At 60.5% G+C, this 26,206-nt stretch overlaps 2 protein-coding genes across 7 annotated transcripts; one reads left to right on the top strand and one right to left on the bottom strand.

Annotated features, from left to right (window-relative positions):
- Window positions 1-62: 62 nt before the first annotated feature.
- Window positions 63-14,697, top strand: ZNF335 (zinc finger protein 335). Of its 3 annotated transcripts, XM_040981389.1 has the most exons (28): window positions 63-401; window positions 1,008-1,258; window positions 2,312-2,540; window positions 3,258-3,335; window positions 3,533-3,832; window positions 3,942-4,073; window positions 4,954-5,100; window positions 5,447-5,699; window positions 5,805-5,982; window positions 6,971-7,083; window positions 7,611-7,629; window positions 7,710-7,826; window positions 7,913-7,989; window positions 8,074-8,234; window positions 8,671-8,903; window positions 9,051-9,144; window positions 9,279-9,373; window positions 10,692-10,951; window positions 11,748-11,859; window positions 11,938-12,315; window positions 12,892-13,034; window positions 13,113-13,255; window positions 13,383-13,486; window positions 13,580-13,657; window positions 13,795-13,878; window positions 13,956-14,021; window positions 14,110-14,191; window positions 14,292-14,697. In XM_040981389.1, the coding sequence occupies exons 2-28, from the start codon at window positions 1,058-1,060 to the stop codon at window positions 14,417-14,419; spliced, it is 4,005 nt and encodes a 1,334-aa protein (XP_040837323.1). In that variant the 5' UTR covers window positions 63-401; window positions 1,008-1,057; the 3' UTR covers window positions 14,420-14,697. The 3 variants fall into 3 exon arrangements, with proteins under 3 accessions (XP_040837323.1, XP_040837324.1, XP_040837325.1); XM_040981390.1 differs by lacking the exon at window positions 63-401 and having other exon boundaries at window positions 631-1,258; window positions 3,533-3,847; window positions 3,945-4,073; XM_040981391.1 differs by lacking the exon at window positions 63-401 and having other exon boundaries at window positions 631-1,258; window positions 3,533-3,847; window positions 3,948-4,073.
- On the bottom strand, window positions 14,626-24,508 carry PCIF1 (phosphorylated CTD interacting factor 1). Of its 4 annotated transcripts, none has more exons than XM_040981392.1 (17): window positions 24,387-24,508; window positions 22,782-22,951; window positions 21,542-21,678; window positions 21,338-21,462; window positions 20,284-20,421; window positions 20,035-20,165; window positions 19,775-19,929; window positions 19,147-19,294; window positions 18,989-19,072; window positions 18,649-18,748; window positions 17,513-17,675; window positions 17,067-17,239; window positions 16,889-16,975; window positions 16,616-16,800; window positions 15,949-16,042; window positions 15,680-15,855; window positions 14,626-15,593 (listed from the first exon to the last, which is right to left on the bottom strand). In XM_040981392.1, exons 3-17 carry the CDS (start codon window positions 21,657-21,659, stop codon window positions 15,383-15,385), a joined length of 2,088 nt encoding a protein of 695 aa, XP_040837326.1. In that variant the 5' UTR covers window positions 21,660-21,678; window positions 22,782-22,951; window positions 24,387-24,508; the 3' UTR covers window positions 14,626-15,382. The 4 variants fall into 4 exon arrangements, with proteins under 4 accessions (XP_040837326.1, XP_040837327.1, XP_040837330.1 ...); XM_040981393.1 differs by having other exon boundaries at window positions 22,782-22,948; window positions 24,387-24,498; XM_040981396.1 differs by lacking the exon at window positions 24,387-24,508 and adding an exon at window positions 23,826-23,998 and having other exon boundaries at window positions 22,782-22,948.
- Between the last annotated feature and the right edge of the window lie 1,698 nt (window positions 24,509-26,206).

Genomic DNA, 26,206 nt, shown 5'->3' on the forward strand with positions numbered 1-26,206 from the left:
CAACGCCAGAAGGCGGCCAGGTCCCCGAGCCACGCCCCCAAACCACGCCCACGACGGCGGCCCCGCCCACCTCGCGTCCCGGGAAGGGATCAGCGTGGCGTCACACCCACTTCCTCTGTAACCCTCCGCCAGGAGGAAAAATAGTCCCCAGCCCATAGCGGGCGCCCCCCGTTGTCCACCCCAGAGAATCGAAATAAAATGTCAGCGTCGTCCCGGTCGCCGCTGTAGGACGGAGGCCACGGAAAGACACGGGAATGCCGCAAATCTGTCTTTTCCCGGAGCCGGCGGCGGAAGTAGTTCCGGCCGACAGAAGGCCGATGGCTCCCTCCGCCGCGGGGGAAGGACGATGGCGACCCCGTCGATGCCGGAGTCGGAGAGGAACGTGGCTGCGAAGGCCTCAGGTAAGCGTCGAGTAGAGTTAGGCCGCTCCGCCGCACACGGCCCTGGCGTGGGACCCCGTCGCGGGAAGCCGCGACAGCGATGTCCCAGGCCGGCGGGGCTGTCCGAACAGGGCCCCGGGGTCCCAGGCCCTTTAGTCGCTCTCGCACTTGCCTGAGCGGAAACCCGGCGCCGCCACAAGATGGCGTCGGGCCTGGAGCTCAGGCAGCGCCGGGGACAGCCCCGAGTCGCCAGGCCCCGAGACCGTCGCTGTCAGCCCCCTCCGTCCGGACCCCAGGGGCGGGGGGGAGCGAACCACTGACCCGGGGGGCCCGCGGGCTGTACCACCGACCCTGCCCCTGGGGGGACCACGAGCCGGACGAGGGGGCGATCGGCCAGAGCGGGAGAGTCACGATGACCGGCCCCTGAGCCAGCCACCCGGGGAAGGGTCCTAGCCTGGGAGGCCGGGCTTCTTGGGCCCCTTCAGGAAGCGGTCCTTTTCATTGCTCGGGAGACTCAGTGTTTGCATCTGCGAAATGGGGGCGAGGGTGCAGCTGGGTGGGCTGTGGTTGCCCGGGGCAGTAAGGTGGCACCGCACTGATTCCAAACCCGAGCATCTCTTATGGCAGAGTGAAAGTTCCAGGCCCCGCACCCTCGTGCCAGGCGATTCCTGGAGCCCATGGAGGAGAACGAGGTGGAGAGCAGTAGCGACGCGGCCCCCCGGCCTGGTGGGCCGGAGGAGCCCTCCGAGAGCGGCCTGGGCGTGGGCACCTCTGAAGCCGTGTCTGCGGACAGCAGCGACGCGGCCGCTGCCCCCGTGCCAGCCGAGAAGGATGACTCTGGCATCGGGCAGAGCTCAGACCACAGCGGCTCTTCTCTGGTAGGCACGGGCATGGGCAGCGTGGATGGAGGCAGGCACCGCAAGCGGCAGGGCCTGGCAGCCAGCAAGGCTCATTGGGGAATGAGATTTAGTTTTGGTGTATTGGGAGCCAGGCCCTGTGCCAACCCCAATCCCCCAGGTCGATTTTCTAACTTCAACTCCAGATCTTGTAAGGCAGGAACAAGTCCCCCACTCCCCTGCATGTCGCAGAAAATGAAACAGGCAGACCCATCCAGGCTTAGAGTCCAGGGTGTGGTCCTGCCTGCCACACCTGCCACTGTCCTTTGAGAGGCAGGTGTCCCTGGGCAGATGTCGGCCCCTCCTTTCTCTCCCTGAGGGAACCCCTGTCCTGTCCCACCTCAGTCTTCCCAGCTGAGAAGTGGAGCAAGCGCACATGCCCCCAGAGGTGCCAGTCAATAGCAACTTGCAGGCTGGGGGATCTGTAGCAGGTTTCCACCATGAGGAGGTATAAACGAAGTAGCACACACCCAGCAAGTAAAACAGTAGCTGGCGCGTAGCAAGCACTCAAGAAGTACCAGTCAAGGGTGGTCTTTTGATGGGGGTGCCCATCCAGGGCCTTCACTTCGGCATCACGGACTTTCATTCATTCTGTGGGGACGGGTCTATATTACTGGACCCTGGAGACAGAGCAGAAGAGGCAGGTACAGACCAGGCCCTGGTGGACAGGGTGTGTGCGGTGACTGTAGTGGGCTGGAGAGTCCAGAACTGCCAGTCCCACGGGGAGGAGGATTATAGAAGTGCCAGCTCCATGGCAGGGAAAAGGCTGGGGAGGAGTTAGCCAGGGGGTGATAACTGGGCAGAGCCCAGGCCATGGAACAATTTGTGCAAAAGCCCCGTGAAGATGGCTCTACCCTGATGTGGGTAGCATGGCTTCCCCCTTATTCTGGGGTGACCCCTTCTCAGAGCCAGGGGCCCTGGATCTTGCACCCTTGGGGTCTCTGACTGGCGGCTGGGGTGCCACTTGCTGCACTCTGGCAGGGACACACTGCTCCCTGAGCATTCTCCCTCCCTGTCTTCCCTCCACCCCCCCAGGAGGAGGTGTCTGAGAGCAGCTCGAGTGCGGCCCCCCTGCCCCATGGCTACCTGCCCGACTCCTCGCTGGCCCCGGAGACGGCACCAGGTGGCCCTCCAGCACTGGTCCACTCCAGCGCCCTCCCGGATGCTGCCTCGCTAGCATCTGACTGCACGGCCTCCTCCTCGGACCTGGGCTCGGCCATCGACAAGATCATCGAGTCCACCATCGGGCCCGATCTCATCCAGAGTGAGTTGGGTGTGGCAGGGCGAGGGGTCCCTGCAGCAGCCAGTCTATTGCACTGGCTGTGGACACAGGCGGTGACCCTACCGCACCAAGCGAGTGACAGGGACCAGGGGTCAGTGACCCAGGGCTTAATGAGACAAGCAGTAGCACCCCTGGCTGTCCTGGGAACTCTTCCACACAATGGCATCCAGCAGCTACTTGGGTTCTCCCAGGAACCTCAGGGGTATATGCTGCTGGGAAGCCAGGGCATGCACCTAACGGAACTGTCGCCAGCAAGCCACGCTGGTTCAGGGCTGGCGGTCAGCAGTCAGACCCCAGAGCTCTTGCTCTGAAGGGCCTTGGGGAGCCTGCTAATGACCAGCATGGAGGCCCCAGAACCTCGGTGCGTGGGGGAGAGGGATTGGCATGGGACCTTGCTCCCCTCAGTAACTTAGGAGAGCCTGGCAAAGCATTCCTGAGTTAGGGATGCAGGTGCCAGGCCTTGGCCTGGGGGAAGTTGGCAGGAAGGAGGAGGACTCTGCAGGCGTGGTGGTACCTGGCAAGGCAGCCTGGGCAGCCTGTGTGACCAGCACGGGACTTACCCAGGCCACCTCTGAGCCTGGCCCCAGAACCCCTGGGCTTGGAGGGGCCCTGCAACTGGCCTGTGGTCTCACGGTGGACTGGAATGGTGCCAGTGAATTTGCACCTGCAGCCAGGACCTCCTCCATCCCGTCTGCCCAGGCTGCATCACGGTGACCAGTGCTGAAGATGGAGATGCTGAGACTACACGCTACCTGATCCTGCAGGGCCCAGATGATGGTGAGACCCTGGGTCATGCTGTGGACAAGAGGAATTGAAGAGAGCAGATCAGCCACTGTTGGCTCTAGGCTCAGCTTCCCTGCTGGCAAAGTGCTCTTGGAGGAGAATTTGTTCTGGGCCCAGCAGACCTGCTGACGAGGGACAGCTGGTGGTACTCCTGGCCAGACCTGCCTTCTGATCCTCTTGCCCCTGTGTAGGTGCCCCCATGACATCACCGATGTCTACTTCCACGCTGGCCCACAGCCTGGCAACCATAGAGACCCTGGCCGACGGACCCACATCTACTTGCCTTGAGACTCCTGAAGAGGTGCAGGCTGTGCCCAGCCCGCCAGCACAGCCGCCCCCAGCCTCTGTCACTGAGGAGCCAGACCTGCAAAGTCTGGAGGCCATGATGGAGGTGGTGGTGGTGCAGCAGTTCAAGTGCAAGATGTGCCAGTACCGGAGCAGCACCAAGGCCACGCTGCTGCGCCACATGCGGGAACGGCACTTCCGCCCAGGTGCGTCCCTGGCTGGCTACCTGGCTACCTGGCTACCTGGCTACCCTGGTGGGGTGGGGGGGTGTGGTGCCAGGAAGCATACATGACAAGCTTGTCCTGCATTCTGCAGCAGCAGCAGCCACTGGTAAGAAGGGCCGTGTGCGGAAGTGGGGCACCTTGGCCAAGGCGCAAGAAGAAGAGGGGCCGGAGGAGGAGGAGGATGACGACATAGTGGACGCCGGTGCCATTGACGACCTGGAAGGTAGGCTGCCGGGGCGCGCACCCCACACAGCTCCTGCAGTTCACATGGAGGGCTTGGCCTAGACACACCCTTGGGTGCCTGCAGTCTCGGAGGACAGGCTGCACCTCAGGGCTTAGCTGTGTGGCTGCGTAGGCTGGATCTGTGCACAAGGGGCTTCTCTGCGCTCACCCAGAGGCTGTGTTATGCAAGCATAGGCACCTGCCATTGTTCACCTAGCAATATTCTTTACTTTTGTTTGTTTGTTTTGTTTCGGGTTTTTTGGGTAAGATTTATTTGCAAGGCAGAGAATAAGAGAGTGAGGCAGAAACAGAAATAAATATACCATCTGATACTTTACTCCCTACATTGTGCACTGGTCAGGGCTGGACCAAGTCGAAGCCAGGAACTCTAGCTGGGTCTTCCCTGTGGGTGCAAGGGCCCATGTACTTGAGCCATCTTCCATTGCTTTCCAGGCACATTGCAGGGAGCTAGATCAGAAGTGGAGCAGCCAGGGCTTGAACTGGCATCCCTATGGGATGTCGACACTGTAGACGAGGTTTTGCCCACTGTGCCACAGTGCCAGCCCCTCCTTTTTTAAATACTGATGTTTGGAAATGCAGGATGAGTCTGACACTTCCATGAGCCTGGCTAGGCTGCCAGGGCGACTGGCACAGGCAGGGGTCAGTGGTTAGCACAGCAGTGTTCCCAGCATGGCGGCCAAGTGTCGGCATGAAGAGGCTGCGCTTTCTCCTTCACACGAGGGCCATGGGAACTCACCATCATCCAGGGACCACCAGCAGGGTTTCCTGGAGGGGACATCTTGGAGGGTGTCTAAAGATTCCACAAGGATGGGGAAATGGGCCTCTTCTCCCACTGACTGCCCTGGCTGCCGTCCCTGCAGAGGACAGCGACTACAACCCGGCCGAGGATGAACCCCGCGGCCGGCAGCTGCGGCCCCAACGGCCTGCCCCCAGCACCCCGAGAGCCCGAAGGAGACCTGGCAGGCCCCGCAAAGTGCGCCGCGTGGAGACCTCGGACCTCCCAGATGGTGAGGAGGTCACAGGAGGGCAGGGTCTCTAAGGGACCTGCCCAGGGACCGAGCATGTGGAGCGGAGCAGCCGTCATTGGAGCTGGGCTGGGCCGGGCTGAGCTGGGCTCTGCCTGAAGTCGCACAGGCAGTGGGGCAGAGCCCAGTCTAGAATCTAGGTCTCTTAGCTGGAAGGTCTATACACACAGGACAGGGCCTGCCGTGCTGGCTGCGTGCCGCACTGCTCTCCATGTCCTGCGGCTTGGGAGCCCGTCGGTGTGTGGCCCCACTGGCTGTCTGGGCTAGCCCAGCTCTTTGCAGTTGTCCCAGTAGTCTTGATGGACTTGTGCCCTGGCACACTTGGCAGGTGTGGATGGAGAGCCCCTGGTGAGCTCCCAGAGTGGGCAGAGCCCTGCGGAGCTGCAGGACGCCGAGGCTCCCAGCTCCTCGGGCCCGGGACGCCTGGCAGCCCCAGACCAGGCCAGCAGGGCCCCCCTGGAACCTGGAGTGATCCAGCCAGACCCTGAGAATACAGCACCCTCCTCCCAGGGGGAGCCCGAGACCCAGCCCCGTCGCCGTTCACGACCACCCAGGCGCTTCCTGGGCAAAAAATATCGCAAGTAAGTTGGGCAGGGGAGGCGGAAGGGTGTAAGAGACAGGCCCCGCAGCTCCTGGAGACCCCTGCCCAGCCAGACCTCTCCCCACCACCCCACGTCGCCTGGCAGGTACTATTACAAGTCGCCCAAGCCGCTGCTGAGGCCCTACCTGTGCCGCATCTGTGGCTCCCGCTTCCTGTCCCATGAAGACCTGCGCTTCCACGTCAACTCCCACGAGTCAGGCGACCCGCAGCTCTTCAAGTGCCTGCAGTGCAGCTATCGTTCCCGCCGCTGGTCTTCGCTCAAGGTGCAGCCCCTGGGAGGGTGTGCCTGGCACCCTGCCCCTGCACGGGGTACCCTCAGGGCCTGGGCGCAGGAAGGTGTGGGAGGTGGGTGGGGGCGTCCCGCCTTGGAGGGGGCTTCCTGCGGGTCAGTGTATCGAGCGCTGTCCAGCAGGGGGCGGCAGCGGGGCTGTTCTTAGAGCCGAAATGCCTGGGTGGCCCCACAGCAGCCCTGAACCTCGTGGAACTTGACTGTGAGGCAGTGCAGGGAGCCACAGCAGTCCACAGTCCTAGGCTGTTAGTTATTCTTAGAATATTTATGTATTTATTTATTTGAAAGGCAAAGGGAGAAAGAGATCTTCCACCTGCTGATTCATTTCCCAGTGACCACCAGAGCCGGGCTTGGACCAGGCTGAATCCAGGATTCAGAACACCTTCCAAGTGTCCCGCGAGAATGGCAGGAGTCCGAGCACTTGGGCCATCTTCCGCTTTCTCAGGCACATGGGCAGGGAACTGGACCAGAAGCAGATTAGCTGGGACTTGAACCAGCACTCCCATATGCAGTACCAGCCCGGCAAGCAGGAGCTTAACGTGCAGCACTCAATGCCAGTCCCAGTGTAGTGCCCCAAGAAGCTGCAGCAGGCCTGGCCCGAGTGCCCTAGCCGGCGGTCATCGTGGGAGGGGTGGGCTTTCCCTATGCAGTGCTTCCTCCCAGGCAGACTGGAGCCTGTGACCCGGAGGTTGTTCTCTGAGCTCCATAGGAGTGAAATCATGTCACAGTGGGAAGGGTGTACACTGGGGAGCCACGCTGCCTGGGTTCAGTTCCCAAGATCCCTGCACCCCGAGGCTCGTTCCTCCTTTGTGGAATGGGGAGTCAGCATGGGGCTTGGCATGGAATGGGTCCCCTGCTGGGCACAGACCCCTGGTGGCAGCACCTTTGGACCCCCGGCCCTGGGAGTCTGTGGGTATCAGCAGGCAGGCTCACCCCAGCGCCTGTGACTCTGCCTCTTCCAGGAGCACATGTTCAACCATGTGGGCAGCAAACCCTACAAGTGTGACGAATGCAACTACACCAGCGTCTACCGGAAGGACGTCACCCGACACGCAGCCGTGCACAACCGGGACCGGTCCGTGGGAGCCAGCGGGGTGGGGTGGCGAGGCTCTGGGTGACCACAGCTCCCAACGTCCAGGCCCCTGGCTCCTCAAACATCAGAAAGGCACAGCCGTTCATCCTAAGTCCTGTGGCTCTAAGCAGGTCAGATGTGCCTGCAGGAGCTGGCCTCTGGGGCCCCTGGGTCAGCTGTGGTGGACACTGAGCCGCGGGGACCATGATGAGCCACCTTGGCTCCGTGGGAAACTGGTTCTCCTCAGGGCTTCCAAGGTTTCTCTCCTTTTTTGCAAATAAAGAGGTTTCTAACCCAGTCAGATTAGAGTCACCTCCCAGTTCGGCAGCTTTTTCCTTCGGCCTTCAGTAGGCAAATGCGATTAGCCATGGAGTGAGGAAGAGTGTCCCAAGGCCAGCCCCCTTTCTCCAGGGCACTCCAGTTGTAAAGCACTGGTCCCAGAGCTGCACTGGGTCTGGTGGGCATCGGGGTGGGGGTCTGAAGTGTGCGGGGAGGAGCCGTGGTCTAACTGCTGGGCCTTTCTCCTGCAGGAAGAAGAGGCCGGATTCGGTGAGTAGGGCCCCGGGCTGGGAAGGGAGCCTGCTGGGGGTCAGGGGTGAGGCTGACTCTCCCCTTCCTGGACTTCTCAGAGCCCAAAGCTAAGCTCCTTCCCCTGCCCGGTGTGTGGCCGCGTGTACCCCATGCAAAAGAGACTGACACAGCACATGAAGACACATAGCACTGAGAAGCCCCACATGTGCGACAAGGTGGGTGTGGGCAAGGGCCATGCGGGGGGTTGCTGAGGGGCACCCCCACTGGCCACCCCCAGCTAACTCCGCCCTTCCCATTGCAGTGTGGAAAGTCCTTTAAGAAGCGCTACACCTTCAAAATGCACCTGCTGACACATATCCAAGTCGTGGCGAACCGCAGGTACCTGGTCCCAGGAAGCCCAGTGGGGAGGGAGAGGGGTGGGGTCAGAGTGTGACTAACCTTCCCATTGCCACCTGCACACAGGTTCAAGTGCGAGTTCTGTGAGTTCGTTTGCGAGGACAAGAAGGCCCTGCTGAACCACCAGCTGTCTCATGTCAGCGACAAGCCCTTCAAGTGCAGCTTCTGTCCCTACCGCACCTTCCGAGAGGACTTCCTACTGTCCCACGTCGCCATCAAGCACACAGGTCAGGCCCCAAGCAGAGGCTCGGCACTGTCCTGTCCCGTGCCACCCAGAAGCCCGAGCCACATCGAGGGACTTGGCCAGTCTGACTCGGCTGGCAGCTTTCTGCACAGCCCTGGCCTAGCTACTTGCCCCCTCTGAGCTTTTCTTAGTCGCAAAATGGGGGGAGTCAGAGGTGCCCACCATATAATGGTTGTGGCAGTCTCCCAAGGCAGTGCAGTCCTGGGATGCTGATGATGGGAACTTGAAGGAAGATGGAGGGCAGAGGGCAGCCCCGATCCATTTCTCTCCTGGCACGACAGTGGCATGTATTTGCTTGCATATGGGAACAGATTATTGGGACAGTCGGTGGGAGAGGCCCCTGGGGTCATGGGGGCTGTCCCAGAGGAGGGCTGTCGGTGGGCAGGGTGGACTCAGGTGTCCTGGACACGTTCTTGCAGGGGCCAAGCCCTTTGCCTGTGAGTACTGCCACTTCAGCACGAGGCACAAGAAGAACCTGCGCCTTCACGTGCGATGCCGGCACGCAAGCAGCTTCGAGGAGTGGGGGCGGCGCCACCCTGAGGAGCCCCCCTCCCGCCGGCGCCCCTTCTTCTCCCTGCAGCAGATTGAGGAGCTCAAGCAGCAGCACAGCGCAGCCCCCGCGCCCTCTGCCGGCTCCCCAGGGCCCCCCGAGGTAAGCACACCATGGAGCTGGGACATACCTTGCAGGTGACTGAGGCTAAAGGGAAGAAACAAGCCAAGCCCACCCACTGCCTGATCCCCGGGAGGTGCATGGGTCTGGCCGCGCCTTCTCAGGCTTTGCCATGCCCCTGCCACACAGGTCCCTCCCGAGGTCGCATCTTTTCAGTCCGCAGAGACCTCACCCCTGCTGTGCTCTGACACCCTGGGTGGCACCACCATCATCTACCAGCGAGGTGAGCTGGGAACGGGGGCTGAGCGCTCTGAGAGCTGGACAGAATGGGAACCATGCTGAGGGAGCGGGGCAGTAGGGCACCCTTGGGCTCCAGTTTGCTAGCGCTTTCTCAGATTTGGGCCCCTTTCCACCTAGGAGCTGAGGAATCCACTGCGATGGCCACGCAGACGGCCTTGGATCTGTTACTGAACATGAGTGCTCAGCGGGAGCTGAGGGGCACGGCCCTGCAGGTGAGCCTGCTGCAAAGGCCCCAGGTGCCCTCGGTGCACTGCTCAGAGCTGGAGATCAGGGAGCCTGGCCCAGCCACAGCGAGCGCCCAGGGTGGGACAGGACAGATCCACTGACTGCTAGCATGTGGAAGAGTTGTCCCCAGGAGACCCTCCCACAGCACAGTGACTGCCACCGTGGGGACGGTACGCGCCACTCCTCACCCTCAGCTTCCTGCGTGGTTCTCATGCTGTGGCCACCCCATGCCTGTGGGTGCTCCCCTAGGGTGTGAGGCAGACTCCCTGCTGACCGAGTCCCTCCTGCCTCTTTCCTCTACCACCCTGCCCAGCTGCCCAGGCCAGCTTCCTGCCCCTCCTCGGCTGTCCCCTCCTTGGCTGAGGCGGCGTACAGTGCGTCATCACCTCCCCTGGCCCCTGGCCCAGCATCCTGAAAAGATGGAGAAGTTCTGTTTAGAAACCTACAGCCAGAGGAGGGTGTGGTGGCACTCCAGAGGCAGGCCAGGGGGTCTTCCCAACCCTCTCTTAGTTTTCACCTTTGGGGTCTCCCCTGGGAAGGTCTCCCCGAGTCTTCCCCCAAGATTGCAGAAGAATTCATTTGTGGGGTTTTCTTACGGTTTCATTGTTCACACTCTGACTCCATGTGGAATCTTATCTTGGGTAAGAATCCTTGTTTTGCTCATCAGTTCAGCATATTGAATTTGTAAAGATTTATTGTTTAATATTTAGTTTGGAAGAGTTACAAAGGCAAAGAGGTCTGTTAGTTCGCTCCCTGGGTGGCCACACTGGCCAGGGCTGGGCCATTTCAAAGCCAGGCTCTTCATCCAGGTCTCCCACAGGAGTGGAGGGGCCCAAGCACTGGGGCCATTTCTGCTGCTTTCCCAGGTGCATTAGCAAGGAAGTGCATGGGCGGTGCAGCAGCCCAGATTTTGAATCAGCACTCATAAGGGATGCTGGCATTGCAGGCAGCAGCTTAACATGCTGCACCACAGCCCAGGCCCCAGGCTTACAGGTTTTCATTAAGCAGTGCTTTGTGTTCCCATAGCGTAGAAGGCACGGTGCCCTGTGAGTGACTTGCCACTTCTGGGCCCTCCCCAGGGGCTGTCTTCTTGCAGCCTCACCAGTGCTGGCTGTCGGCAGTCTGTTAAGGACCTCTGCCAGCCTGGTAGTGGGCACCTTACAGTCCTTGTTTGTAGGATCACAGATGAGGAGCGGGTGAGTGCTAGGGGAATGCTGTCTGGCCAGTGTGATGGAGAGAGAAAGTCTGGAAGGGCAGTTCCTCTGCCATAGGTCCTGCCCATTGTGCCCTTTGGTGCCATTGCAGGTAGCTGTGGTGAAATCAGAGGATATGCAAGTTCAGTTGGATCCCCCTGGCAGCCAGCCATCACCCGAAGGCACCACATCACAGGTGGTCACTCTCCACGTGGCAGAGCCAGGGGGCAGTGTGGCAGCAGAGAGCCAGCTGGGCACCCCTGCCCTGCAGGAGATGGCACTGGCCTCCGGGCCCTTTGCGGGGACTGGCTACAGTGTCGTCACAGCTCCCCCTATGGAGGAGGGGACTTCGGCGCCTGGCACACCTTACAGGTGAGACCTGCCCCTTTGCAGGTATGCTGGGAGGTCAGACGCTGGCCCCACCCACCCACACCCGGAGGCGGGAACAGGATCCTGACCTGTGTGAAGGGGTTGGGAGGTATGTCCTCAGGAATTGAGAGCTGCCATCTTCTGGCACTTAGGAGTTGCAGCACTTGGCACCACAATCGTACCCCCCACTCTGTGGGATCCCGGGCAGCTCAGCCATGGGCCCGAGATCAGACACGCAGGCACTAAGGTCCCTTCACATGCTCTGTGTCCGGGTGGTCCCAGGCATCTCCTATTCTGACGCTCTGAGCTGCCACCTGTTGGTGCACCCAGCTGCCCTGCAGGGGATGAGAGGGGAACAGGAGTGCTGAGGTGTTCATTGGACTCTGGGGCTGTGTGACGGAGCCCTGGTGCCATATGGTTCAGTCGGATTGGGAGTTGGGCCCTGTGGACCCTCACCGTGAGCCAGCCTGAGGACAGACCCATCTTAACCTCCCACCTCCCTGCTCTTGTCCTGGAGGTTGGGGCTCCCTGTTAGCTCTGCAGAGCTGCAGTCACAGTGTGTGCACCCTGCTGCCCTGGCCAGATGTGGGCTAGCCCCACCCCCGCCATACACATCTGGCATCCACCTGCAAAAGAGATGGTAGAGGGCCAACTGGAACAGGGCAGAGCCGGATCTTCTGACCTAAGACCTTCTCTGGTCACAGTCGCCCTCGTTTGATGGCTATTTCTGAAAGGGGGCTCCCAGGGCCTCATAGCCGCCTAGCATCCCACCTCACCCTGTGCCTGCCTCTGCCCACAGTGAGGAACCTGCGGGGGAGGCGGCCCAGACTGTGGTTGTGAGTGATGCCCTCAAGGAAGCTGGCGCCCACTACATTATGGCAGCTGATGGCACTCAGCTGCACCACATTGAGGTAAGGCTCAGGTGGCGGAGCCCTGCACTCCCCCTACCCCCCACCTCCCCGCCCTCACGCCCTCTGGTCTCTCCGCAGCTGACCGCAGACGGCTCCATCTCCTTCCCCAGTGCAGACTCCCTGGCCTCGGGAGCCAAGTGGCCGTTGCTGCAGTGCTCTGGGGGGGTCCCCAGAGACGGACCTGAGCCCTTGTCACCAGCCAGGACCCACCAGGGTGGGGACCCTGAGAGCTCCACCTCCCCTCCCCCTGCAGCCAGTAAAGCCATGGGCCTGGTCACGCCCCGCTCACCACCATCCATAGCTGCAACGGCATCCAAGAAGTTTTCCTGCAAGATCTGTGCTGAGGCCTTCCCTAGCCGAGCTGAGATGGAGAGCCACAAACGAGCCCATGCCGGTCCTAGCGCCTTCAAGTGTCCCGACTGCCCCTTCAGTGCCCACCAGTGGCCTGAGGTCCGGGTAGGTGCTGTGCCCCACCTGCCTCTGCTCCCCCTCAGGAACCACTCGTGTGCAAACTCGTCCTGAGCAACCCCCTGGACCACCTGTTCTATACACCCTGTCCGCCAGGTGCAGCGGTGACTCAGCAAGGGGCCATTCTCAGAGAGCTCACTGCTCTGGAGACACGATTTATGCCACCATGTCCCCAGGGTAACACAGGTGTGCAGGGCACAGGTCATTTGTCTTGAAGCTACCAGAGGGCATGATGGCAGGTGGGGCCCGGTCCAAGGTGAGGAAATCAAATTTCCAGCCCCCCACTCCCACCGCACGGCTCCAGCCACGCACGCCCCCTGCTCCACCATGCACCTGCTGCTCAGGGCTCAGTGAGGGCCACCCTCTCCAGATGGGGAGACAGGCCTGCGTGAGGTTGGCAGGGGCCTCCCTGGAGCCCTCCTCCAGCACTGAGAATTCCCCTGGCTGCAGACTGAGCCAGGGCAAGGTTTTTCATGTGATCTCCATCAGTTTAGCACACATACCCAGCTCCCAGCACCGTGTCACCTGGCTCCCTGGGGTGCACTGACCCTGCCCCTTCCGCAGGCCCACATGGCACAACACTCGAGCCTGCGGCCCCACCAGTGCAGCCAATGCAGCTTCGCCTCCAAGAACAAGAAGGACCTGCGACGGCATATGCTGACCCACACCAACGAGAAGCCCTTTGCCTGCCACATCTGCGGGCAGCGGTGAGGCAGGTGCTGGCTGGGAGGCTGCTGCCCAGTGCCCCCAGTGCAGGCACTGGAGTATCCTCCCCTCTCTCTCAGCTTCAACCGCAACGGGCACCTCAAGTTCCACATCCAGCGGCTACACAGCCCTGATGGAAGGAAATCGGGGACCCCAACCACCCGAACCCCAACCCAGACCATCATCCTCAACAGCGACGATGAGACGCTGGCTACCCTGCACAGTGAGCTGCCCTGGGCTGCTGGTGGGTGGGGGGCCCAGACTGGAACCACTGTCCCAGGAAGCCCTTCTGGACTGGAGCTTTGAGGGGTCCCTGGAATCCCTGGGTGAGCATGCGCCCCTCTTCCCAGATGCTCTGCAGTCAGGTCACGGGGTCCTGGGCCCGGAGCGGCTACAGCAGGCCCTAGGCCAGGAGCACATCATTGTGGCCCAAGAGCAGACAGTCACGAATCAGGTAAGAGCCAGCCCTGGGGCTGCACTGCTGGCAGGTCTGGGGCGGGGCTGGTGGCATACAGCACTGAGGCTGGAGTTGGCTTGGTCCTGGCAGGAGGAAGCGACATACATCCAAGAGATCACTACAGCAGATGGCCAGACGGTACAGCACCTGGTGACCTCCGACAACCAGGTTAGCAGCCAACAGCCTGGGAGGAAGCAGTGCTCCCAGCCACTACAATGGGAGCCTTGATCTTCCCCAGCCCTGTCCTACCTGAACTCATTGGGCAAGCCCCCAGCAGCTGCCTCCCTCCACCCCACTGCCTGCAGGTGCAATATATCATCTCTCCGGACAGTGTCCAGCACTTGCTCCCTCAGGAGTACGTTGTCGTGCCTGAAGGCCATCACATCCAGGTAGGCCTGGGTTGAGGGGAAGGCCCTGAGCAAGCTGCATAGCCTCCGCTGGGGTCACACATCACCTCCCTCTGCAGGTGCAGGAGGGCCAGATCACACACATCCAGTACGAGCAAGGAGCCCCATTCCTTCAAGAGTCCCAGGTAGGGCTCTGGAGTCTGGACGGCACAGGGAGAGCTGGGCCTGTGCAGGGTCCTCCATGGCCAGCTCTCATCCGCCTCTCCCCTCTAGATCCAGTATGTGCCCGTGTCCCCAAGCCAGCAGCTTGTCACGCAGGCACAACTTGAGGCTGCGGCACACTCAGCTGTCACAGGTGTGGGGCTGGATCCTAAGGCGCTGGGAGTGAGGGCGGGGGCCCAGGCACAGGCCCTGGAGCAGCAGGCTCACCGTGCTCCCCTACCCCCGCCCTGCAGCAGTGGCCGACGCCGCCATGGCTCAAGCCCAGGGCCTGTACAGCACAGAGGAACCAGTGCCCGAGCACATTCAGCAGCTGCAGCACCAAGGCATCGAGTACGACGTCATCACTCTGACGGATGACTGAGCCCCCCACGGACTGAGGCGGATCCTGACAGCAGCGTCAGGCCTCCTGGGGCCGGAGAGGTCGCCCGGGTGCACCTCCCTTCCTCCATGTGCCCTACATCCCAGGCAGTACCATCCTGTCACTTCAGGGAGTCAGACCTGTGCTGCCAGGGTGGGGCATCACAGGACCCTCCAGGATGTGCTGGGAACCCCAGCCTGCGGGCAGGCTCTAGAAGAGAGATTTATTTTTGTTTGCTTGGACCCACTGGGCCCTTGTCTGAATAAAAGGACCATAGTCCAGGCCTGGCTGGCTCACTTTGTCCTCTCACTGACAGACTGCCCGAGCAGGAGCTTATCAAAAGCCACTCCAGTGGGGGCATGAAGGACAGGCTGCCAGCCACGCAAGGCCAGAGCAGAGATGTCACCCCAGCACCCTCCTCCCCAGGTCCTCAGAGGGTGGGAAGGTGCTGCACAGAGGCTCTTGCTTGCAGGGCAACTCAAGTACCGGCAGGGGGCTTCCTCTGCTCTGCCCAGCTGGACAAGTCTGCAGCTCTGCTGCCAGCCCCTGGGCACACAGGCCCGGGAGCCAGGCGACCAGCTGTGTGGAGCAATGGCCCTGCAAGCTGAACCTGGAGAGGCAGGGGTGTGGTCCCCAGGGTAGACCTCCTTTGCTGAGATCCTCACACATTTTTGAAGGGAGGGGGTCTGTATTTCCTTTTACAGATGAAACCATGGGGGGTTGGGAGGGTAAAAAGAAGGGTATCGGGCCTATATACAAGGGACTCAGGTGAGTTCAGGGTGGGCAGTTGGGAGCTGGGGCAGGGAGGGGGAACCCCGGCCAAAGAGCCAGAATCTTCCTATGTCCCTGGCAGCCTGAGTCCTGCTGCCACCCCTTGGGGAGGCCCTGGGCCTGCTTGGCCCCCAAAGGTCCAAGTCCCAGCAGTCAATGCCAGCACCCTGGGGTTCCTCCACCCCGCAGGCTGTGTTAGGTGGGGTGAGGCTCGCGGCCCGAGTCCCGCTCCTTGGCCTCCGAGGATGAGGATGAAGAGCTGGAGCTATGGGTCCGACCAGACTGCCGGTAGGCGGTAGTGAGCTCCTGCAGCCGCTCGGGTGTCGGCCCCCACTTGGCAAAGCCGGGGTCATTCTGCAAGAAGATCACGGCCGTGTTGTGGACTGCCTTGTAGTGCATTTCCTCCCTGTGGACACAACAGCTGCTCAGGGCGGGCCAGGGCGGGGCCTCCTCAGCTGGGCCCCCCTCGCCCTGCCCGCCCTGGGCACCCACTTCTTGCAGATGTGCTGGGAGCCGCTGCGGTACTCATGCTCAAAGGCAGGCAGAATCAGCTGGTGGCGCCGGAAGCGGCTCTGCTCCATGCGGGTGAGCGCTGGGGTTGGGGGATCCCGCCACTCGGGGATGAACACAATGAAGGACAGGGGCTCTGGCGAGCTTTCCAGCAGTTTCTGTGGGAGGGGCAGGGTGGAGGTCAGGGGCTGCCCCACTGGCAGCTGGCAGTGCCACCCACACCCCAGCACAGCACAGCAGCAGCACCCCACCTCGAAGTGAGACACCATGGCGTCCATGAGTTCCTCACAGAATGGAGGGTTGGCCTCAAATGAGCCACTCAGCGGAGCGAAGTCCAGGCAGGGCCTGGGGAGAGAGGTGAGCACTGAAGACCTGGGAGGCCCCAGACCCACAGCCAAAACCACGAGCCACATCCAGCCTTGGATCCTTACGCCACAGCAACAGCCCTGCTCTAGCCAGCGACCAGGACTGGCCTGACTCATCCTGTGACGTGCCCTGACCATCTCCAGTGAGCAGGTGCAGCCACAGGATTCAGGCTTGGATGCGCACGGCCCCTGGGCTGGAGTTCTGATCCCATCCTGGGTACCCTGCCCTCAGAGCCAGCCACACCCAGTGTTTCCTGGCCGTGGCCTCTGGATCTCCCTCGTCTAAAGGGTCCCTGGGACCTGTGCCCCATTGCTCTTTGTTCTCTGTACCTGCACCAGAGCTTCCAATACTGCGAAGTTTATTGCGAAACCCACAGGCCAGGCCAGGGGCCCATTACAGTGCCAGAAACACTGAGGCTCCCAAAGACTGGGCACCCTGTCCGAGGTCACACAGCTGCTAAGGTGACGTGGGGTCTGGCCCCAAAGCCCTGACCCACTGGGAAGCAGCTTCCCCGGCTGGACACAAGGGGACCCGGCAGTCCTTCACTCTCACCCTCGGGAGCCAAAGTAGCCGTCTGTGTCAGGGAAGGCAGAGCAGTACTGGCGGAAGTAGCAGTTGAGCGGCGAGGCAAAGCACTCAAAGCTGACGCCAAAGAGTCGGTGGAGGACCTCGAAGACGTGCACAGGCAGCGACCCCTGCAGGCCAGTCCCCTCATAGAGGCCCACGCCAAACATCATCTGCAGAGTGGCCAAGGTCAGCGGCTGGGGCCAGCCTCCCTGCACCTCCAGGGGGTGCTCCTGCTGCAGCCCACAGCCTGCACTGTACCTGATAGCGCCGGAGAAGACACCAGACTCGAGGCAGGAACCTCTCCAAGGCCGAGTCATCCACGCAGCTGTATCGGTAGAGGAGCCACTACAGAGCAGAGAGGTGGGCAGCCTCAGTGGCAGGCCTCCCGGCTGTACCCAGGCCCTGGACCACCCTACCCCAGGGCCCACGCACTTACCAGCTTGCTGAAGTAATTGCGGCTGACCTTGACCATCTCGCCCTTGTACCGGATGCAGACCACGTTATTCTCCAGGTGCATCTCCACGCTGGGCATTGGGGGCGCAGACACGGCCAGCCGTACCGGGTAGCAGTACACCAGGCGGGGCTCCAGCTCAGGAGCCTCGGCCTCTTCTATGGACAGGGAAAGCAGTGAGAACATTGCCCTGCAGCAGCCTCAGGGCTGCCTGACACCAAGAGAGCCCAGTCCTGGCCCAGGGAGAGCCCTGGCCCTCCAGTCCCTTTCTACTAATTCCCAACTCCCCGACTCATCGCCAGGGCTGATGCCTCCTAGGCAAAAAGCACAGCAGGTTCTATCACAGGTCCTTCTGGGAGAAGTGCCCACACTCTGGGGCTTCACCTCGCTCGCTCCTTCAATCAGGGCATGGGACTGTGCTCAGCCCCTACCTGGGATGTTGTTTTCCTTAAGGATGGCAAGGTGCTTTTCTCGGATCCGTTTGACGTAGTCCAGGGAGATATGATAGACCTTGCTGCAGATGCCCTCCACCGAGTCCTTGGCTGCAGCCGACACGTGGGGCCCACACTGCCTCCGCAGGTGCTCCAGGCGGTCCTGGAGGAGACATGCCTGATGAAGAACCAGTGAGACCGAGGGGCCTCCGCGCGGCTGTCGGATCCCAGCAGTCCTCATCTAGAAACTGCCTCTGCTACTTAGCTACGGCACTCACACACATCCCCTGGTGCCTCTGCATCTCGCCCCACTGGCAAGAGGACAGGGCGGCCTGCACATCCACAGTGATCACTCCTGGACTGCCTGAGCCCCTGACATACAGGGAGTGTGCACTAAATGCCAGCTGCTTCTGTCGGGGTGAGGCCGGGCTACAGCCCAATGGCTACCGGGGAAAGGAAACAGATGCGGTCCACCGGGCAGTCGGTTACCCACAGGGTGCTCGGTGGACGCTGCCCTAGGAGTCGCACTGTTAGCCATGGCCATGGATGACTGTAGGCATCTGTCACCTGCCGAACCACACGTGTGCAACTGAGGAGTGAAAATGAGTCACTCTGGCTAGTGAATACACCTACCTTTGTCACTCTCTACGTGTCAAGGACACAGTTACTATCGTGAGGTGCGAAACTTTGTCTCTTGTGAAAAATGGTCCTGAAAAGAAAGCCCATTGCTAGTGCTGGTAGATAGGATTAAGACGGTTTTGGCCAGAACACGGAACTGTTGTGGAAACAATAAGAGCAAGTCTTAACTGCGAGAGGAACACACACGCCCAAGAAAACACACTTTTGTCAACCTTGCTTGCAAAAATCTACTCGAGGGAAATGGCGACCGTTAAGTCAGAAAGGCAGCTACTTGAGATGTGTGGCCAAGCACGGGATCCCGCTCAGAACATTAATGGAAATGCTCTCTGGGAGAAGGCCAGGAGCCAGAAAAACATCTCCATGGTCATGAGTTTGGGGGCAGATGAATGTCAAGGCCTGCCAAATTACACAAGAACTGGCTGCGGTGGAGGCCCTGCCCGGGCTGGACAGGCAGAACAGGCTTCCTGGGGGAAGAGCCTCATCCAGGCCCCACTCACCATGTAGTCCTCCTTGGAGGCCGAGTGGTCTTTCCGGAGCCAGCTGAAGGTGTCCTCTACGTTCCACTTGACCACCTTCCTGCTGTCGGGGGAGGCACTCCTGCCAGCCGAGGGAGGGAGAACAGCCTGAGCCACATGTGGGGCTGCCCTACCCTCTCACCCCAACCCAGGCCGGCAGCATCTTGGCACTGGCAGCCCTGGGTCTGCCTTTGGGAAGCGGCTTACTTCTGCCACCAGGAGCCATGCCAGTACCCAGCGTGGGGACAGGGGCCCACAACCTCCCCTCTGATCACGTATCTGTCCCATGTGGACACCACATTGACACCAGAGAAAGCCAAACCTGGATTCAATGAGCCGCCTGGCAGCCTCGGCATACTTAAAGAGCAGGCGCTTAGCTTCCTCCCGGAACTTGATTCGAGATAACCTGGGAGAGACAGGCCAAGTCAGAGCCCTGCTACCCAGGCCAGAGCTGAGGGCAGGCCACACCAGGGGCTGTACCTGATGGGAATGTCATTCATGATTTCACGGAACATGGAGGGTGACACAACTGGTTCGCAGTTGCTTGGCAACAGGGGGTCGGATCCTTTGTCTACCACCTTGCGCTCCAGCATCCAACGGTTGAAAGACTCTCGAGGAGGCTCGATACCTACGAGATGGAAGGACTACTGAGGGCAAAGCCTCGGGTCGGCAAGACCACACTCACCAGAGCACATTCTGAGAACCCGCACAGAGAGGAGCGTATCTGCAAGGCTGCACGGCTCATGTGGTAATACAAACCAATGACAGTACACAGGGAGCCCACGGGACACAGTCACCCTGCAGCAAAGCAGGCACTCTCATTTTTACACTTTTACAAATGCCTAAAAACGTGCTGAAGAGTGCCTTATAGGTAATAAGTGCTCTAAAATGTCCATGAGCTGCCGATACTATCCCTGTGTTAGGGACAAGCCAGCAGAGCACACAGGGCTTAAGTAGAGAGGCCAAGGGTATGGAGCAAGGCCTGTCTGTCCCAAGACACGGGGCTGCAGCAACCAATGCCGAAGGCCAGCTCTTTAAACTCTGGGTGGAAGCAAGCCTAGGCCAAGGCCCAGGAGGTACTCTCGCTGCTGGCCCAGGAGGCACCTACCCTCTCGCTGCTGGCACAGCTCCCGATAGTGCTGCCGAAGCTTTAGGATCAGCTGGGAGCGCAGTAACTCCACTTCAGGGTGCGGGGGCAATACCTCCGAGGGCCCCCGGTGCTTGATGACGGCATTGGTCTGGATGTCCAGATCCCAGTACACCCTTGGGGTATAGATGAGAGGCGTGAGGGTGTCCTGCCCGACCCTGCCACAGCCCACCCCCAGTCCGGGCAGGCAGGGAACCGCAAGCCCATCAGCAAGAACTCACTCTGTGGGGCGAAGGAGAGCCACCTGCTGTTTGTCTTCAGGGGATGTCCCCCAGATCTTCAGTGTCGGGGTTCCTGGAATGCTCGGGGAGCTAGGCACCGACTGGCCCGTGGCTGCCATGGGGATTTCAATCTGGAGTGAAAGCCACAAAGACATCGAGTCAGGCAACCTCGCTAGCAGGCTGTGCCGCTGGGCCTCTGACCTGGGCAGGCTGCAGACCTGCCAGGCCCAGAGAGCCACGCACACTCACCTTGGGCTTCTTCACACCATTGCCGCTGGGCTGCTCTTCCGAGAGCTGCCGCTTTCTGGGCTTGTTCTCAGCCGGGGGAGTTTCCACCAAGCTCGAGTCTTGGGGCAGTGGGGTCGCATTCAGCCCCAAAGGATCCGACTGGTAGAAGGAGACCAGCAGAGTTGCAACTGGGGTGGCAGCTTAGAAGCCCTGGGACTCTGGCATCCTCACGCCCTCCCGCCCCTGCTCCTCCCCTGCATAGAGGAGCAGGGGCAGCAGTCAATGCTTAGGCAGAGAACCCAGGGCTCCATTCCTGCCTGCTCCTTGCACCAACGTAGCCTTGGACAAGCAACTTCCCTTTCTGAGTCCCTCACCTTGGAAGCAGTTGTGACACCCAGCAGGAGACCAGCACTCACTGGTTTCCTCTCCTTAAGAACAAAGTGAATCAGCCATCAAGGAAGACACTCAAGAAATACTCATTGAGGAAAAAAGGCAAAGCAAGGCCCTGCGGATGGAGCTTCTGTGGTGACACGCGGGCTGTGGCAGTTCACAGGGTGGCCCTGAAAACCTCGTGAGGCACAAGTCCTGTTCCATGCACTGCTGGCTGGGGCCTAGGAGCAGCACTGCCCATCTGAAACTCAGGCTCCACTGCCCCAACGAATAGGGCCCCAAAAGCCCAGCTCCTGCTGGCCAGCCCGCCTGTCCTTCCCTCATTCTGCAGCCATGTCCAGTTGCCAGAAGGTTGTTGGTTCCTCCTACCACGTGCACTGAGCTCACCACTTGCCAGAAACTAGGTCCTCAGAGCACGGGCCACCACTGTAACCCAACTCCTGTCTGTCCCCTTGGGTGGGTGAGGAGACCCCAGGGGCCAGGAAGCACGTCTCCCATGGTCACACCTGCATCCATGCGCCAACGTCTCGCATTGTACTTCAAGTGTGCCCTGTCAGGGTGTAGGTTCCCTGAGTGGGGAGTATGTGGCATCTCGTTTGTCATTGTATCTGCAGGTGTGAGGCCAGGGCTAAACACCCAATGGCTGCTCAGGCTGCCGAGACCCCTGCCCTAGGCTGGCACTCACGATCACATCATGCTGGCCCAGCACGGGCATCTCCCATAGGGACTGGTTGGTGAATCGGTTGAAGTAATAGGGACGGTTTTCCCTCCGGCTCCAGCACTTCTCCCAGCCCGCGTGCACCAGCTCCTCTGCAGACAAGAGGAAAAGAGCCAGGTCAGGGCTGCCTGGGCGCCCCTGTTACCTCCCATCCCCGAGAAACCCCAGTACCTGGGAGGTCCTGCACCAGGCGCATTGGCTTTGGAGAACAAGGCTGACTGGAGGTGCCCGGGGAGTGACTCAGCAGGGATGCCTCCTCCCGGGGGCTGCCATGGTTTTCATTGGCCATCTCAGCACCCACACGGGACCTGCCACACAGAGGCCCAGAGAGTCAGCTCTACCCGTGGCCCAGAGCAATCCAGTCCAGCCCTGTCCCGAGATCAGCACAGGGCCACGGGAGGAGTCCTGGCGTCCAAGCTGCAGTTCACAGCTGTGCAACAGTGCCCTGCTGCCCCTCCAGCTGGCAATGTTCTTCCCCACCTCACCAGTCACTGCCTGGCCCACCCTGGCCTCTCACCCTCCAGGAAGCCCTCCCTGACTTGCCCTTCCTTAGGACAGGTGGCTAGACCCCCCTCCTCAAGGCTCAGAGCACCCCTCTGCCATCTAAAAATTTTCAGGGGGAACTGGGTCCAATGTATGTCTCTCCAGTGCCCTGCCCAGTCACCAAGGGGAATGTTTTCAGTCCTGCAAATATTTACAGGGCCCCCGAGCAGCAAAGGCGACAACACGGGGTCTGCCTGTGAGAAGCTCCTCCTCTTAGGGCGTGGGATTTCCTTCCCCGATCCAGTAAAAGCCGGCTGGGAGGAGGTACAGCTGGGGCAGGAGAATGACTACCTGCATCTCGCACGACATCTAGCAGTCTGCACAGTGCAACCAGGACTATATAATTCCATCCTGATCCTCAGGTGAGCAGACCACCACAGAGACCAGCTCCCTCTGAGCTGTAGCCTCTGCTCCCCCGCTCACACACACCAAAGCACACTGAGCCCAGGCATCCTGGGACGGCCCAATTCCTAGGGAAGCCATGGGATCGCAGATGCTGAGGTACCCACAAGCAAGCAAGCAAGCACACCTTCCCACAGTGAGACATCCATCATCTCTATGCTGACGTTTCATCAGCACAGCGTGGCCATGGGGCCCATCTCACTCCTCAGGAGTTCTGACTGGCCCTTGACAGCATTAGAGGAACCCCCGGACACAGGCTCTAGTGCACACTCAGTCGTGGACGCCTTTGGTTAATAGTCACATCATCAATATGGCCTAGCAGGTAAAACTGCAGGGGCAGCAAGACACACAGCAAGCAACTGAGTTGGCTGGCAATGCTTGCCACCGCCACGGAAAGCTGCTCCGGTTCTCAAGAGGACGAATTCCCAGAGCCCACGGGAGTGCAGCCTCCCGGCCGTTCTCTCACCCTCTGGGGTCTGCGATGTTAGCATGAGAGGGATTTCTTCTCCGGCCGGCCGGACCCACTTCGCAGGGTCCCACAGAAGCGGGATGAGGCTGCAGAAGAGCTCAGCACAGGTGGGCGGGCTGGTCAGCACTGCAGTGGACAGGGGCTCAGGGGACTCCTGGTATCGGCTGCTGGAGAGAGACACGAGACAGATCACGGGCCTGCTGGGAGCTGCAGGGCAGGGACACAGAGCAAGCTGGGCACGCCCAGTGACAGGCAGGGGACCCATCGGGGGACCCCCGAACTCAGGGCATCTCCAACCAACAGATTCACTCTCCTGGGCATACGACCTTAGGTGTACAGGAGTCCCCCAACTTAGCTTCCTGCCCTTTTGTACCCACCGTGAAACACTGAACAATTTAACAAGGACCCCACCAATTCTGTGGTCAGTCCTACCAACCCAACTAAGAACAACAGCAGGTCTTGGGGCCGCTTGAAGGACACACAGCGATGTCTTGAGTAAAATAAACATGCAAACGCATTCTACAGCACATTTTATCTTTATTGAAAACTATTTTCCCAACAGCTTCCTGCAACCCTGCAGCGCAAAAGCAGTGCAGCTTGTGTGAGGTCACAGGGGGGTACAGCAATTACGACCCAAACCCACTGCGTTTCATGAGCAGCTCAGAATTTCTCATGAAAAAGAACAATAAAAAAGTCAGACTTCGAATCCCAAGAATTAGGACGGGCAAACGCGACGACTAAACTCTTAATTTTTTTCTCGACTGCTTGTTTTGGGGGGTCACGATCCCATGGGACTTGGGTGCAGCCGCTGAGTGGGCGGAGTCGCATGTCCAAGGGTGCAAGGTTTCGATTTCCAGGCCTTTCCGGCTAACCCGTCCACCTCTGCCCAGCGCCTCAGTAGGAAGTGAAAGCTCTAAAATACCGGGGAGGGTTTCTTCCCGTCCTTTTGTTTTCCTACTCTGCGGCTCCCCGACCACCCAACGCACACCGCCGCTAAGCCTGGCGCCCCACAGGACCATCTGCGCAACCCCAAGAACCCACCAGAAGGAACCGGGTCCGAGGTCGGGATTGGAAGGCGATGGGGCGGGAGCGTTTCAGCAGCGCGCCAATCACAACTCTCGGGCCCAGGAGGGCGGAGTCCCGAGGCAGGCGGCGTGCGCAGGCGCGCCAGGGACGCGCCCAGGAGGGGCCGGGGCCTCCCGGCGCGCGCGCACGCGCCCAGCCCTCCCTCCCTCCCGGCGGGGCGGGGGCGGCAGGGCGCGCGCGCGCCGGCCCCTCTCCGGGCTCCGCCTCCCGCCCCGCCGCGCGCTCCCGCCCCCGGGTTGAGGCGACTCAGAGTCGGAGCCCGACACAAAGGCGGTGGCGGCGGCGGCAGCGGAGGTGCCCGAGAGGCCGCTCCGCCCGCGCTCTCCGGGCCCACCGCGCTCATCCCGGCCAATGGCCCGGTTGTCCACCCGCGGGCCTAAGATGGCGGCGGCAACAGAGACCTGAGCAAGCGGCAACCCCGAGCGCAGCACGCCGGAGGGGCCGCCGCTGCCCGATTTGGGATCCCCGGACCCCGGCTCGACTTGCTGCGGGACCATGGCTCCTTCGGGCTCTTACCTTCCCGGAGAGGACTCGAGAGGACACGATTGCACGTTCTGCTCGACCGCCCGTTTTGCCGCCTCCGCCTCGCCCTCCCCAGCGCCGCTGCCGCCATCTTGTGTCCCGGGCCGGGACTGCGCGCTGCGCATGCGCTGGTACCGCCTCTGAGGGAGCTCGCCGTGGCCGCGCCGCCATCTTGAGTGTGGCAGAATCGGCTGGCTTCCAAGCTTTGCTTGCTTTCGTTCCCCTCCCCATCCTCTCCTTGCCTGCTGTTGCATGTGGATTTGATGGCGGGAGGGGCAGCTCTGCTGCGGCTTGGGTGTGGGCTTAGGAAAGGCTGGCCCCACAGGCATGTTGCTTGCCTCAGTTTACCCCAGAAGCAAGGGCCAGAGGGTCTGGACGTGGGTGCACTAGGAGGCGAGGGGATAGCTTGGAATGCTCTGCGGGGCTTGGACTCTGCCGCAGGCTTGAAGGGCCGGAGCATGTTCACGTAGAATCGGCCTGCCGCAGGGACCTGGGTCCTAGCTTCCACAAGGTTCTGCCACTTCCTGCCAATCTGCAGCTGTTTTGCATCTTGCCACAACTTTACCCCAAATCCGAGCTACGTGCAAATCCAGCCTTCTGCCAGAATGACCCTGCACAAGTAATAAGTGCTGCAGTGTAGGATAAACAGGACAGCTGGGGCAAAGGGGAGGACACATGGTAAAGATGATTTTGTGAGAAGTTGAGAATTTTAGATGCCTCAGAGGGACGTGGCAACACTGACCTAGCTGTAGCAGTCAGGCTGCAGCGCGACGTCCCAGGGGGACCAGCTGCAGAAATGAGCCAGGATGGAGACTAGGCCGGACAGGCTTTGCTCAGTTCCCTGCGGGGTGCTTTGGTAGAAGCCAGTAGGAGACTGAATAATAGCTCCACCCCTTCTGGCCTCCCCAGGCGTCTGACCGCCCAGTGCTAGCTTGAGAAGAGGACAAGCTTGTCACCTGCTGACAGAAGAGAGGCTGTGGGTGCCCCAGAGGGGCGGCTGCGAGCACCAGGGGCAGGGTTGCTCCTGGATGAGTTTGTTGGAAAACTAAGGCAGGAGTATGAAAGTATTGACTCAGAAGAATTCAATGAGGATAAATCCATCTGCCTCTTAGCTAAAGGTTTGCAGAGGACTCTGCACAGCACCTGGCCCTTCAGGGCCCTAGGAGGAGCTCAGCCCTTCCGAGAGTTGGCTGCTGCCAGGTGCAGCTTCTTGCCTTCACAGAGCAAGCATATCCATAGTGGAGACGAAGCCCTGCTTTGTGTAGCTGTCCTGGGTAGTCCAGGGTTCGAATCCTGACCCCTTTCCAGTCCCAGCTTGCTACTAATATGCATTGGGAATGCAGTGGGTGAGGAAGCTTGGATCCCTGCCAGCCACCACGGGGCTAGGCCTCACCTGTGACAAACACTTGGGAAGTAAACCAGCAAGCAGATCTCTGTTTCTGTATTTCTAATAAGTTGAAAACAAGTTTTTAAATGAAATTTGCTTTAAAAAATATGTCAGGCATACAACAGGAAGACCCCAAATTACTAGTAGTGTCTCCTCAAAAATGCCCTGGGGCCAGCACTGTTGCATAACAGGCTAAGCCTCCATCCGTGGCACCAGCATCCCAAGATCTTAGAGGTTTTTCTAACCATGGTGTTCAGTATTTTCCTTCACTTAAAAAAAAAAAAAAAAAACAGTCATGCCATTAGTCCACTCCTCAAATGCCCACCCTGGAAAGTGGTAAGGGAGCCTAGAACTCCATCTGGGTCTCCCACATGGGTGCAGCAGTTCAGGTGCTTGGACTTGGTGCTGCAATCCCTGGGCCCGTAGC

This window comes from Ochotona curzoniae, unplaced genomic scaffold, assembly GCF_017591425.1.
Source record: "Ochotona curzoniae isolate NIBS_2020 unplaced genomic scaffold, NIBS_Ocur_1.0 contig_3520, whole genome shotgun sequence".
Taxonomy (NCBI): Eukaryota; Metazoa; Chordata; class Mammalia; order Lagomorpha; family Ochotonidae; genus Ochotona; species Ochotona curzoniae.

What these genes read in the sequence shown, in the direction of transcription:
- ZNF335 (XM_040981390.1), top strand. Translation starts at nt 1,058, where the DNA reads ATGGAGGAGAACGAGGTGGAGAGCAGTAGCGACGCGGCCCCCCGGCCT. An exon ending in ACCACAGCGGCTCTTCTCTG is followed by an intron (nt 1,259 to 2,311) that starts GTAGGCACGGGC and finishes CCACCCCCCCAG; the next exon opens with GAGGAGGTGTCTGAGAGCAG. An exon ending in GCCGCTGGTCTTCGCTCAAG is followed by an intron (nt 5,983 to 6,970) that starts GTGCAGCCCCTG and finishes TGCCTCTTCCAG; the next exon opens with GAGCACATGTTCAACCATGT.
- PCIF1 (XM_040981392.1), bottom strand. Translation starts at nt 21,659, where the DNA reads ATGGCCAATGAAAACCATGGCAGCCCCCGGGAGGAGGCATCCCTGCTG. An exon ending in CCTGGTGCAGGACCTCCCAG is followed by an intron (nt 21,463 to 21,541) that starts GTACTGGGGTTT and finishes TCTTGTCTGCAG; the next exon opens with AGGAGCTGGTGCACGCGGGC. An exon ending in ATGGTGTGAAGAAGCCCAAG is followed by an intron (nt 20,166 to 20,283) that starts GTGAGTGTGCGT and finishes CTTTCACTCCAG; the next exon opens with ATTGAAATCCCCATGGCAGC.